This window comes from Centroberyx gerrardi, chromosome 10, assembly GCF_048128805.1.
Source record: "Centroberyx gerrardi isolate f3 chromosome 10, fCenGer3.hap1.cur.20231027, whole genome shotgun sequence".
NCBI classification, from domain to species: domain Eukaryota; kingdom Metazoa; phylum Chordata; class Actinopteri; order Beryciformes; family Berycidae; genus Centroberyx; species Centroberyx gerrardi.
In genome coordinates, this window is record NC_136006.1 from 5,058,349 (window position 1) to 5,073,136 (window position 14,788).

Genomic DNA, 14,788 nt, shown 5'->3' on the forward strand with positions numbered 1-14,788 from the left:
GCTTCCCAACTCTGTGTTCAGTCTCTCTGGAGTTTCTGCCCTTCCTTCATGTTTGGCCACCATCCTTCCCTCCATTCTCTCTGGGCTGGTTTAGTGTTTTTCCCCCTTCAATTTCTGGAGTTCCCTCTCCTCCCACAGTCTGCTTTGTTTTACCATCTCCTCCATTTTTCAATCTGTAACCGAACCACAAAGTCAAATCTTTTGTCATATTTTAAACTACATCACATCAGTTTTTTGTCTGTATTTAGGATTTCGCATAAGATTGCAGTGAGGTTAAAAGGGGCAATCTGTACATTTACCAATAATTGTAAATAAGCAAAAAAAAAAGGACAGATTTGTTTTTTTATATATTGGAAGAATCTGCTTTGCTGGAAAATGTATTATTTTCTTCATTCCATCGGCATAAGTTTCCGGATTTTGGTGTTATACTTGTTCAAACTGAAAGGTTTAATAAACAAAAAAAGCGATTCACAAGTCAGTAACATGACTAGTATATTTTATATATACCCAGAATCTGCTTTGCTCACATTCGTTGATAATGTGTCAGTGAATGGAGAGAGAAAAAACACAGTTCTCCGGTCTGGAGCAACAGATAACAGAGAATCACTGATTTTGGGGTTTTATCATGGAGGAAGATACACAACCCAAGGTACTACCAAAGTTCAACATCACTTACTAAGACAAGTTCCAAGTTTCAAGCACCAATTCATTTTTTATACTTAAGTAATTTAGCTGACAACAGTAGAATAAGCCTCAATCCCTAGGTTTCCAACATGACAAGCAACCAATAGTGCGTCTATGCTTTTTTTACCATCTCCCATCCCTTCCTTCTTTCTTACCACCTCCACCGCCTATGTTTCTCACAGACATAGCAATTTATTTTACTGATACACAAGGTTAACAGTGAGAAGCCACCTCACTGGAGTGCGTGGGCTGGGTGTAAACTACAGCGAGCTTTCTGGAGGCATGTGAGAGACTGAGTGATATGTGTGTATGGTAAAGGTTGCAGCGGCTGACGTGCGGTCTCTTAACACAGGGCTAACATCCATTCTCACAACCAGTCCCTAGGTACGAGCTTCAGGGCGAGGTGATAACTAGCTTAGTACCTGGGAGAATGAAACCTGCTCAGCACAGGGTTCCTGCACGTTTCATTTTTAGATTCCTGACCTTTTCCCCAGACCTTCATCTCTAGTCTTCATGTGGAGATTTTGTCGGTGTTCAGTGCTACAAATGCATAGAATGTCATGTCTTATGTGCAATGAGACTGGGCAACGATATTTTAGTCCAATTCCCAAGCTTTTCAAGCCTTGGAAGTCAGCACATATTTTCTGTACTTTCCCCACGCTCTCTCATACTGCTCATTAGTCAAAGGTGAATACCAAAAACACTATGACATCTGGCCTGAGCAGCTCAGTCTGTATGCTGTAATACAACAATTAATAACCACGCCCGATTCGTTTAGCACTACATGCAATTTGCAGAGATGGCGCTCTGTGTTGGCTTTTGGATGGACTGAGAGAGATCCGCCATTCATGGCAAGTGGCTGATGAATATTTAGCAAGGTGCAGCACTCTGGAAAAGGGTCGAGTGTTTTCCCTATATTTCATCAAACTGGGATATTTGAAAAGTTTCTAGGTATATTCAATAGCGTGATATCACTTACATTCCATTTTCTGCTAAAGTACCACATCATGCTTGTTGTTTATTCACCCTTATGTATTACAGCACCACTGGTAGTTGCATCTGCAGCACAAATTACACTTATCCCCTTAGGCAACCAACTTTGCGGTTGACGTTAAACAGACACTCTGAGGGATGGTGAGGGAAATTAAAAAGATGTTTAGTGCCAAAGAGAAATGATACAACACCTGTTTGGCAGTTCTTGGGGTTCAAGTCGGGTGATATCGGACAGCCAGCTGATTTGGACCAAGCTGTACGCAAGTTTTGCATGAAAAACATTTCAGCAAAGGATGGAACTATAACAATCAAATGCTAACACTTTCCATTGATGCTGAGTCGCACAAAAATACTGTGAACTGTGTACATGTGCAACAAGCGCTGCCTATTTTCACAGATTAAGCCGAACAAAGTCAACATGCTTGTCTATCTGGAGAGACAGCTAGTGGTATCACAGCCTATTAGACTAGTTTTGTTTGAGTAATTAGACTTTTCCCCTGGAGCCCTGTTATATTTGGCCATGTTAAGACTTGCCTAGCCTATTTCCACATCTTAGAGCAAATTTCATGAATCTTATTTCTGTGTGATGTCAGCAACCTTGTTTTATCCAAGCTTGTGATGATGCTTGCTGATTTGAGTCACTAAAAGTTGATTTTTTTGTTTTTGCTTTTTTAAACAATTTAAACGTAAATTAATCAAAACAGTGTGTGTTAAGCCATGTTATTTGTTGTTGAATTCATTTATTTTTAAGATTCTTTGACACATTGCTGTTGACTAGATTAGGCTATGTGCACCCAAGTAAGTGTAGGACTTCTTGAATTTAATGAAGCTAAGGCCTCTTATTGCCCTGAAAAACTCTCAAAATAAAACTCAATCACAGAGTTGTATTTATCTTTTGATGACAAAAAAGTACATTAATTCATTACGCTTGTAGTCGAGGAATTAATATTTTGCCCATAATACACAATGTAACATATAAGGCATGAAAGCATATGCTTAAGCGAAGGCAAGATGTCGGCAGTTTTCCGACTATATGCCCCAGCCAGATGCTGCCACCTGCTGGCAGAGTCAATGTAGCAGGAATATAGCATGTAGAATGATAGAAGCATGGCATTGTGACTGACTCCGACCCCGAGGACATTATTTACACAATACTGTCATAAACCCATATATCTGAGTAAAAAAACATGGAAACAAAAGCATTATAATACAAAAAGCCAGCCTGACTCTGGAGCTGGCAGGATCAGTGGATAAACATGAGGCAGCCCTCGCAGTAGGAGGACCAGCCGAGCGAGCGAGGCGACTCCTCGTTAACAACACTACAATGCCATTGAAGCATGGCTCCCTGCTCTGTGCTGAAGCAGCTCCCTGGAGTCTGTAATAGGCTAGTTATATCAATATTAATAGAAACCCTAACAGTCCCAGAGTTATGTAGAGTTGAATTGTGGGTAATGGCTCCAAAGTGGCTCATCCAATTATTCAGTAGCACTACTTTGTAGACTCTAGCCTTTATCCTCATCTGGTCACATAGATGGGAGACAATAGAAAAACAACTAAAGGCTTTGGGTTACTAACTACCAAGGTAACTCGCTTTTCATGAAACTTCCCCCTTTTTCCACCATGTTTGAAGGGCTTATGCACATTCCTGCTGGACTCAGCAGCAGGCAAATCCTCCTGTTTCCTGCTGTCCAATTTGGCACCGGCAGCCCTGTTGAAAGCTTAATCTGAAGGGAATGAGGGGAGGAATGAGGGGAGTAAGGGAGGGCCGAGCCAAGAGTTGAGAGGGAAATTTGACGTCCTGTTGGGAGCAATCCTCGAATTCTCTCCTCAGTCTCTTTTTGCACTGCAAATGGGCTGACCTCAAAGTCTGCAAAGTTAGAAATACTGTACGCCCGCTCAACTCAAATTGGACATACATGTACCAATTACTGCTAAAAGGTGTGGATCTGGACTGGATTGGGCTGAGAGGGTTCTGATTACATGAAAAATCCCTGGAAAGGACATAATTATTTAAGACAAACCCCCTTGTAAGTCACATATAATATGAGCCTAACGAGACAGGTACTGATAGCAGAGCACTCAAAATCCTCATGCAGCATTTAAAATTGATGACGCTACACAGGTAATGGCACATGGTCTAATAGCATGCCACATTTGTATATAGTTGTTCACAAATGCATGACGACATAAATCACACACACACAAGCAGTATAGCTGCATAATTCCCCCAGTGAACCCTGGCTAGAGTGTTCTGGTTTAGCGGTGTTGTCTGCTCATTTTGGTGTACTGGATATTGGCTGGGGAGTTTTCTCTGCACTTACCGAGAATGTGATACCAGCATTTCTAAACAACCTTACCAAGCTGGGCAATCTCTCTCCCTCTCTCTCTCTCCTCCCCAAACCCCAATCTCTTCCTCCCGCTCTTCCCTCCCTTCTCCTTCTCTCATAAAGCAGGGTCAGGCAGCTTTGGGCCCTCTGGCAGTCATTATAAAGTTATCACCAGTGAAACCTCCCTCCCCGCCCGGCCTCCAATCGCTGCCGCAGTTATTAGGGCATCCGCGACTGCACAGCGGGTTTGGAAGCAGAAAGGGCAAAAAGCTCAACGTGCGGACGTTCCAAGCGTGTCGCCGTTTCAGTTGAGCAGCATGTCACTTTGTAACTCGTCCAACGAGGGAAATCATTGTGTTCATTAAGTAGACATTAACCACCCAGGGAACGCAATTTTGCGTTTCGACGCGAGAACGTACGTTTGTGTAATGGGAGATTTTATCTGCATTCCGATAGGGGGGCTGACGAGGGAGCTGTTGTAATGAGCTTATGAATATGGAGGGGATGAGGAAATGGCCCTGGGGTGGAGTTAAGCTTCAGCAAGCCATCATCCCCCGTGGGTTTGAGAAGAGGAATCACCTCAGAATGGATAGATTAGACTGTCAGTGTTTGTCCCTTTACCCTGAAACAAGGAATACAAGACAAGCAACAGCCTCATCAGACCCGAACTCTTTTAATCTGGAGCCAAACAAACAGTTCAAAAATCAAAGAAAAGGATGAACTAGTGCTCTACAATGCTCGTTTCATGTAAGCCTCAGATTGAGAATCCTGATCCAAGCCATCACCTTGGTGCCAGCTCACTGGGATTTGCATAAATTTCAACTTCTACCAACAGCAAAATGAATCCTGGCTCAATGATCCGGCCACATGCCCACATTAAATTTGGCCAATGACTTTAGAGACAAATTGGTCTTGGGTCTCCACTCCCAATTCTGTGACACTTCATGATCCTGTTACGTTATCAAATGCAATTCACTTCTTCTCTTCTACTCCCACTTATTTTTATCAAATGGATAGGGGCTTGATTCTTACCGGGATCAACCATGCTAAAAAAAAACATAAATGTATGCACTCATGGTATTGCTTTGGATAAAAGCTACATTCATACAGTTTCAGATAATCATGGAAGAAATAGCATAGGATCACTGTTTGCAATATCCTGCTTTGCAATCTCTTCCTACGATCCTGATGGCTAGCTCGTCTTTCCAAGGTGGACTAATATACTTGAAGCCCATTACAATCTCTTTGAATGAGAATTTCGCTGCATTGCCGTTTTGATAATAAGCAAATCAACCCCCCAGTCTCTCCAGATTCCTTTGTCATTTTCCATCATGACCATTCTCACGCTTGCTCTCTTTTTCTCCCTCACTTTCTTCCTCACGCACTCCTTTTCCTCCCTCTCTCTCTCCTACATAATTTTCTCTCCTGCATGCAGTTGTTAATTCTTTCCAACTCTACACAGCCTTTCATGTCTTGTTTATTCCCTCTCCCTCAGGGCAGCGCTGGAATGCTTAGTCTCCGGCGCTATGCTTGGTCCCTGGATTCAGAATTAGCTGGCTTGCCTCCTCTCTCTATAACCAGCCATCAACCTCTCTCTTCTGTTCTCTTCTGCTGTGCCTGAATCATCGGTCCTCTCCCATGGGCACGTTGCCATGGTGCCGCTTCGCAACCCTTCCCGGGGTTTCCCAGGATGCACTGCTCTGTTTCGCCCTGGGAGCCGACCGCGTGAAGACATGACCTAGATGCTGAAAAAACACAACAGCAAATCTGAATGGCTGTGAGCAGGAGAGGGCTTTTGACTTCACGGTTATCCACGCGAGCCCGGCAGAAATATTGCGGGGAGGAATACAGAGCCGATAGCTCTACAGCGGCTTACACTACTCGGTGTCTATCGATTAGCAAGGCCGCAGATCAAAGCTGTGTTTAATCTGGTACTTGGGGTTTCTTGGAATGCAGGACAAGCCATTCGCCCAAATGCAGACCAAGCTGCCACCCTATATCACGCCGGCAACAAGTTCTGAAGGTGACCAGAGGCAGTAGGGAGGTTTCATGAACACTGGGGGAGAACGAGGCATCCACAGAATTAACGGGTGTGAGGGAGTGGAGGGACGGGCATTCTTATTCAAATCAATGCCCTTGAGTGGCTCTTTTGGCTGATAATCTTGTAGGCAGCAATCGCTGAACAACTGCTCATGTTGTCATCAAAGTACTCATGCAGACACTTAGAAAGCGGAGGATTTAACATGGCAATGGCATTAAAAACTAATCAAGACCCTCTTAGTCATATCAAAGGAGATCCCCATTCACAAAACAGGACGGCCCTGTATAATGGCCCCAAATTGACATTGCTCTGGTCCAGCCATAATAGTGATAGGAGATTGATGGAAATGTTGATGATTTATGTTGATGTACTTTTGCTTCAAAACTGCCATTGTTTGGAGCAGATGCATCAAGATGGTTTGACAAACCATCTGACACCCATTTTCACCCACTGAATCAAATTTCCCCATGAGGATCATCAATCATCTAATCTAAAGAGTGATGCTGCTCTACCCCGCCACTGGTTATACAGCTCTTGTAATCCAGATGCCGGGGGTACAAGCAGGTAATTGCATGAAAATAATGCAGAAGTCAATCTGGACAGGATTAAAATTCCCCCAGGACATCAGAGTTAACTCAAATACAGCAGGTGATTTCAGATGGAAGTTTTTACAGGGGAAAGTCGGAGAAAATCACTGACATGTTTGTTCAAGACAGGAGAAAATTCTTGTGGTCCTGAGGTAAAAATTACCAATCACCAGACCTCCCCTGGTAATATTAATGCCATCCAGAAAGGGCTTTACTCACATGAACAGTCACATTGGCATGAAAGTTAATCTGACGCCAATCAATACTCCTACTGTGGCAACTTTTTCATATGGCCCCAGGTGTCTGCACTTGCCAACACAACAGCCACAGTAGCACCAAGTGGGAACAGCCAGGGGCAAATTCTTGCTCTAACCAACAATGTTGTTGGTCAAAGAAATAATAAAACAAGGGCACAGAAAATATTTTACTGTCGTCCAGTGAAAATATTTTAGCACCATTTTTACTGGAATTGAAAGACAATGTGTTCTTGTTAAATAATGTGATTATAAAAAAAGTCGAATTAAAAAAAAAATAAGGCAGTTTTTCTTAATTCCTAAAAAAAAAAAAAAAAAAAAAAAAGTAGCATGTATTACTTATTTGACTCATTTGACTTATTACTGTAGCTAAGCTGACAGATCATCTCCAAGGGCAACAACATGCAAAAAGAACCAAAGTAAAGTGATTGTGTGACAAAGCGAGTGCCATGAATAATGAGTACGCCCTGGCTAGCCCCATTAGCGCCTGTAGTAGAAAGCAGGTTAATGTGAAGCTCTCCTGCGCTGGGCTGACAGAGGGGCCAGGTGTCCATACTTCATCCCAGTTTTGCATCACCTGCTACCCAGCATCATCTCCATCGCCTGCTACCCAACACGCCTCAAGCAATTGCATGCCTGAGGCGGTCTGTGATGTCATCCGCTGTGAGCGTGTTGAGTTGCTTACGGGAGCGAGCCATGTGGCTGCGAGAGGTGAGAAATTCTCCACTCTGCAAGGTTAGATTAAAATCCTCGAGGGCGAGCTGACAGGGCACCAATAAAACGATGAACAGTCAACAACTAGGCTATGCAGGGCCAGCCCACAACACGAGATTCGCCAAAGATTTAGCGCTGGATTCCCTCGCGTGCTGCTAGACTAGATGAAATCCACTGAAAAGGTCACTCAGAAGCCACGGATCAAATCCTCTTGAGATTATACAGAAGCAACTCAGACAACTAATGATTCTCCCAATCTTTCATCGTAGGGTGAAAAATCATCTTTTCAAGAAGTACCTCACGTCACCCTCTAACCACTTGATCATATCCCATCTCCTCTACTCACTCTAATTGCTCTTTAAACAATTGCCCTTCTACCTCTCTCCTCAGCTCTAATTTCATTTATTTTCCTAGCACTTCTCTCTTATATGATAATTGGATGGTCTTACGAATTTTGTGAGAGCACAATGACTTTGACCCTTGCACTCCTTATGATCGGTTGTTTTTAATGTTGGTGATCTAGGAATTGAAGCTTATTCTACTGTTGCACTCATTCTGGATAAGAGTATCAGCTAAATTCCTAAAATGTAAATGTAATGCAGCCTTGACTGTGTTCAAGGCTGAAAAACCTGAGAGCAGATGGTCATTGTTGACATCTCCCTCAGTTGTGCATCATGGGCAGTTGAAATTTGCATCACCACTTTGTGAAATTTCCATCCCAGTCACTATGATCACAATAGGATCAATTAATCAGGAGTTGGTAGGATTTGTTTGTCATTTGTGTGGAAAAAAATGTCCATATCTCCAAATGGTCAATTTGTAAAAACTATCATTTGCTCATTCATCATTAAGGGCACTTCAGCCTGTAAAGTAAAAGAGGTTTGAGGAAAAAATGTTAAAAAAAATCTGTGATTGTTTTATTGCTTGGAATTTTTATTTAGACCTCCTCTTACACGATGAAGTCACCACTAAGGATTTTCTGTTTTCCAAGAAATAAAAGTAAGATTTTTATATAAAAATACAAAAAAACAGTCATGTTTTTTGGGGGGCATAAAAAGGTATGAAAGGTGCTTATTTGCTCCTTTTGGCTCTTAGGAAAACCACCAATGACCCTGTAAAGGATTTCTTGAAGAAGTACTCTGCCTCATTACTTCAGGGATCCTTCCCCCTCTTTGGTTCCCATCGGGTGAACTCCTCAAGGTTCATCAAAAGCCCTTTTACTTTTAAGTGTGCAGAAAATCCTGGGAGGAACCTTGGGTGTGTATATCACTCTGACCACAGAGGGACAGAAAGACAGTGGTGTGGGTTTACCTCCACACTGGAGTCCCGATCAATGTAAACTGACCTGGGTCTCCTGAGAGCATTTTCCAGTAAACAGTGAGGACTGTGTTTAAAGATCAGAGCCTGCGCTGTCCATCTAGAATAAACAAGGCCAGTCCAGCTGCTGTTGGAGCTGTTGGAGCCTAGCCTTTGTGTTGACCGGCCCACGACCCCAGCAAGGGTCAAATGCTTTCAGGCTGAATCAATGCTAGCTGATGTTCCCCGGACGATTATCTCCCGAGTATTATTACCCTGTGTGCGTGGGCCAGAGGGAACAACAGCATGGAGATGAATAGAGTTGTCTATTATCAGATCGAATTGACTGCCCGCAGAGGACACACCTACTATGATCAAAGCCACATGTAACACAAGACACAAAAAGGAGTCATGCAATTGGCAGCGTGTGGTGGTGGTGAGGCCAGACTACATGTGTCCTTCAACCTGACTCTACTGTCCATTTTTTCAGCCCTCTTTTCAGTTTGGTACTTTGTAATGTTAGCCACCTACGAGTTAAAGCTTATTCTACTGTTGCACTCACTGCAAGCCAACTCTGGATAAGAGCATCACCTAATGCATAAAATCTGAGTAAATATCTTATTACTTTAGAGACAGTATCTGTTAAATTAAATTAGATTGTAAAATGCAAAATGTAAGGGCCTTCCAAATCAAACTCTTTGGCAGCCAACTTAAGTCTTTTTTTTGTTTGTTTTCCTGACTGCATTAAGGAAAGTGGGAAATAGCCCAATACCAAACTGTCACAAAATAATGGCGCAATGTGTCAACATTAATCCTCAAAGTGTAGCTTCCTGGAATAAGACTTTTGCATGCTCTGATGATTTCCCAACTGCTTCTTAAAGTTGCTGTGTGTTGTTGAATGAGCCTTCAACCCCTGGGAACATTACCACTTACAATTTACAATTTCCCATTTGGCAGATGCTTTTATTCAAAGTGACGTACACATGAGATTTTAATACAACATAAGCAAGGTTCTAGTCAGGAGAGTAAGTGCCATAAAGCTAAGTTCTGGTCCAACAGGACATAGGTGCTACGAGGCAGTGCATAGAGGCAGTGCATAGAATGATAGAGGCAGATAAAGAGGTTTTTTTTTTTTTGGTTACACAGTCCATCAGGTGAGAAGGTGTTCACTAAAGAGCTGGGTCTTTAGCCTTTTCTTAAAGATTGAGAGGGACTCTGCGGATCGAATGGAGTTTGGTAACTCGTTCACTTAAACCTCTCTTAAAAGCCACGGAAAACCCTGAATGCATTGATCACATTGCACTAATCACATTGGCATCATAGCAAAAGGTTTTCGTGTATGTAATGCAATGTTGCTATGAAGCAGAGAAACTAACTTTTTTGTTGGCAGGCTGCAACGGCTGGAAAACTCCAAAATTCATCAGCCACTTTCACTATATTATCAGCCTGGTAATACCAGGGCTTTCCAAATCAAACTCTCTACTTGTCTTGACCAACTAGATGTTTAGTTAAGGGCCTCCAAATGATGATTGGTTACCTCTAGTAGCTAAAAAAGATTTAGCAGATTTAACAGCATTTGGCTGGTGGCTACTGTTGATTTTGTCAGGATGGTTGTGAGGATGGAGATTAACAGCCAGGTATCAAATCAATTATCATCAGATTAAACCCTGAATATCTTGATCTGCTAGCTGGTGGGTCTAACCAGCCACCAGAGAAGAAATGTGAGGTAGCTTTTCTCCACTGCAGGAGAGTAAACTGAATGTGGATAAAGTAGCGGGTGGGGATAGCCTGATGGTTAGAGAAGCAAACTTGTCCGTAGGGTTGCCATCTCGAATCCTAGCAGGGTAAATCTGGGTGAGGGAAATGACTGAGACAGGCTCTTCCTTCCCTCAACGAAAACAGTCAAATGTTGCCGTTGAGCAAGGAATTAACTCCCAACTCCTCCAGCAGAGCTACTCAGTGGCTTACAGTAGAAAGATGTGAATGTCTGTAACTGAATAGGTGAAGCAGGGCGTTGTTGGAAAAGGGCATACGTGGCTCAGCAAATCTAATGACCACAAATGTTTTCTTGTGGCGTAAAAACTCCAAGTCCAGGCACTTGTGTGGGTATGAATGTTCAAAGTTTAATTGGAGAGGGCTAAAACATCAAAAATCACCTATTCATATCGGCATATGCCTTCAGTGGGGTGTTGGACCAACTTTCTTGGTTTCCAATACAATTCCTGGCCTCCAAATGCATGTGTGGTTGTTTGAGGATACTTGAAGCACTCCTAATACTGTATCTTTCCCCTTTGGAACAGTTTAAATAATTAAACAGTGAGAAAAGAGAATATTGTGCAGGAATACTTTTCGGCTATGAGTTTTGAAGTTTTATTCCTTCTCAGCTGAATAAAATCAGCCTTAGCCCGGCTCAACACGATACCTCAGTCTATCCCGAGTCACCCTCAGCATGAAGTCTTCTCCGCAACCTCTGTCTAAGGCGGAGTGTGTGTGCGCGTGTGTGCGCATGTGTGTGAGTGTGTGTTACATTAAGCCAGCTAGCCAGCTCTGTCTGACACTGACTGAACTGTGCTTCTCTTACCCCAGCTTGAACTGTGCTTCCGTTACAAGACCGTGTGTTATCCTTGCTTGAACCGCTTGCCCCTGAGACAAAGGCTGTGTTTATATCTGCAGTCAACATCAGCTCTACTCATTCTCCACGGAGGAGGAGGGGGGGGGGGGGGGATAGAAGAAACCGGGCCAGGCACTGAACCCAAGGTTATCTGAGCCTGGTGCCACGATGAGAATGGAGACCCAGTCCTCTTGTTACCATTCTGGCCTCTCCGTTTCTCTCTGGACAGATTAACACCGAGCTGTAAGGCGAGGAGTGAGCGCATACAGTCTGGCCCTTTGTTTCTTGAATAATTGTGTGGGGGGACATATTGTATAGAAGGCAAATTGTATGCAAACTGCTGTGTGTGTGTGTGTGTGTGTGTGTGTGTGTTAGGGTTGAGGGATACGGTACAATCTCCTGTCAACCGACCATTATCACATTTCCAGCCGATCCCCAATGTATTTGGGGGTGAGTGACAGACAGACGCAATGTAGGTGTGCTGAATTAAATTGAAAAGTAACTTTGAAATCGTAATATTAGTCCTCGCAGTCAGGAAACCAAAAACCTGATGATCGAGTATGCGGTGGCGGCGCATTCCCAATAACCAGCACACGCTGAGGAACGCTCTGAGAAATGTCACCTGTGTTTAGGCTCTAAATAAATTGTAAAACAATGTGAGCATCATTTTTGTCCCTGCATCTGCTTCTTCATCTGAGCGTCTTGCAATGGGTGCATTTTACTCCCAAACTCCAAAGTCATTTAAATCTGCAAGGGAATTTCCACCGACGATGGATGTAGTCCATCGCCGATCCCTGATATATTAATCCAGTCACCCAAGCCTTGTGGGTGTTTGTGTGTGTGTGTGTGTGTGTGTGTGTGTGTGTGGTGGCTAACAAAAGGGCCTAAAACAGATATCAGAGCACCTTGTGCAACATGTTCTCTTGCTGCTCATTGTCTCTCTCTCTCGCTCCCAGGCTGAGAGTAAAACCTGTCAATGATCCTGATAGTTACAGCAATACACGAGTCCACTGCATCTCCACAATATCGCTCTGTCTCGTCTCTCTGCTACACTCTCTCCCTCACACACAAACACACACAGCGTGATCAATATGGCCAAGTTCTGTAGGAGGACAGTCTGCACCGCATCAATAATGGAAGTGTGTTTTGTGAAGAGTGTGAGGCTATTGAGCAGCTTGGTGCTTTGCCTCCCATCTCTCCTGTGTTTTACCGGCCGCCCTGTGACTAATAACCTGCAGAGATACCCAGACACAACCATTACTGGGAGAGGTGAGAAAACACACACACACACACACACACACACACACACACACACACACACAGGCAGATGAACAGTGTCACACAAGAACACAAACAAACGGACACAGGCTCATGTACACACACACACACACACACACACACAGCAGCTTATCCACCATTTAACAGCAGCTCATAAAATAACACAGGCGCCTCTGGCCAATTTGCCAGACGGAACATTCCAATTTGACACAAAAGGCTCATATGCATGCATCCTCACACACTGACACACACACACACACACACACACACACAACGCCTGCGCCTTCAGGCACAGAGACACACACCCAGAGAAATCCACACAGTCGGACAGGCACGTACAAACACAGATAAACACACATACGGGAACACTCAGACAAGCACACAACACACAGGCAGAGAGACAAACACACACACACACAAGCAGCAGCAGTCCAAGTTGTGTGATGTGAGTTATCTGGGATGGCAGCTGCAGAGGTGAACACCAAAAACAGCCAACACCCCCAAAACACAAAACACAGATGATGAGCGGCTGCGCTGGATCGACCTCTCTCTGGAAAGGATGGTCCTGCCGAAGGCAAGGTCTCCCTCTCTAAAAACAGGGATTTCCCTCATGATTGAACCCTCTGACAGCGTGTTTTCACTCTGACGTCAGAACACTTTACACTGCGACGGCTTTATTCCAGTTTAGAAATCTGGGTACACTGCCAGTCAAAAGTTTGGACACACCTGATTGAATGTACTATGTTTTCCATTATCTTAAAGCCAAATTTTAGACAAATATAAATAGTGAAGTTGATGCCTATGTATGAATTTCTTTCCAAAGCCTTTGCCTTTCCATCAAGGCAAAGGGCGGCTACTTTAAAGAATCTAAAATATAAGATAGTTTTGATTTGTTTAACATTTTGGTCACTGCATAATTCCATTTGTGTTATGTCATAGTTTTGATGTCTTTACTATTATTCTAAAATGTGAAAAATAGTAACAGAAAAAAGAAAAATGCAAACCTTTGACTGGTATTGTATTAACCTGTGGCTTGTAATTATTAGTGCTGCCAATTATGTATTAGGGACATTTTCATTAAGCACTAACAGTATTAATGTGTATGAGGGATGAGGTGCTCATTGGATTAGGACCATTAATGAAGTATTAGCAACATTTCCAATACATTTTCTAATTTGCTGTTATCTGGCATTTCAATAGTGTGTGTTCTTTGCTCGGTGCTTTGGTGGCCTCGAGCTTCTGTGCTCTCGTAGACAGGCCTCAAGCACTCTTCCCTGTGTGATACGCATCCTGCTGGAGGCGTTACCACCTAACCCTGTCCAAGGGATATACTGAGAGAAAGACATTGTGTGTGTGTGTGTGCATTCGTGCATGCATCCGTATGCGATTTACAACCATGTGAACAAACAGCCAGTGGGCACAGCCAGCAGTGGGCAGGGAGGAAGGGGTTTGTCTGGCTTACCGAAGATATTGGTGGAATGTCCTTTCTTGGCGAGGGGCTTCAGCTCGTTGTGGCCCCAGCCGTACTGTCTGTAGCTGTCCCACGCGTGCTTCATCATCTGAAACAACAAAACAGCACATTAGAAGATCATGTAAGTGTCCTTTTGGCTCGGCCAGAAAATGAGGTGGATATAAAGTGGCTAGTATATCCCAAAATTCACCAGCCAACTAAGCTTGGGAGCACCTCTGTGTGTTCTGTGTGTTGGAGGATTTGTTGGTTCGTTCATTGCTTTTTGCAATGCGCACTGCTTAGAGAAATTACAATATGCACTCTTTAGAAGATTCAAGGATAAGTGATTGGATCTTAAAAGATTTAAGACATGATTTTAAATCTAAAGATTAAAAAGGTACATGTGAATCTTGAATCTTAACTACAACACAGCAAAAATGCAATAAAATACTTTCACTTTCCAACTCATAAAGACTGATAATTGAGTCTGTCTCATTGTGATCACAAAATCCTGCCAAACAATCACAATAATCATTTCAGCCAGAATTGTGAA

General features: G+C 43.2%; 1 protein-coding gene across 2 annotated transcripts in view; it reads right to left on the reverse strand.

Moving 5' to 3' along the window:
• The window catches only part of man1a2 (mannosidase, alpha, class 1A, member 2), a 155,614-nt gene that overhangs the window by 84,788 nt on the left and 56,038 nt on the right, over positions 1-14,788 (reverse strand). For both annotated transcript variants that reach the window (XM_071907625.2, XM_078286008.1), the window contains exon 5: positions 14,248-14,344. In XM_071907625.2, coding sequence (XP_071763726.1) covers positions 14,248-14,344 — 97 coding nt within the window. The remainder of the gene's footprint in view (positions 1-14,247; positions 14,345-14,788) is intronic.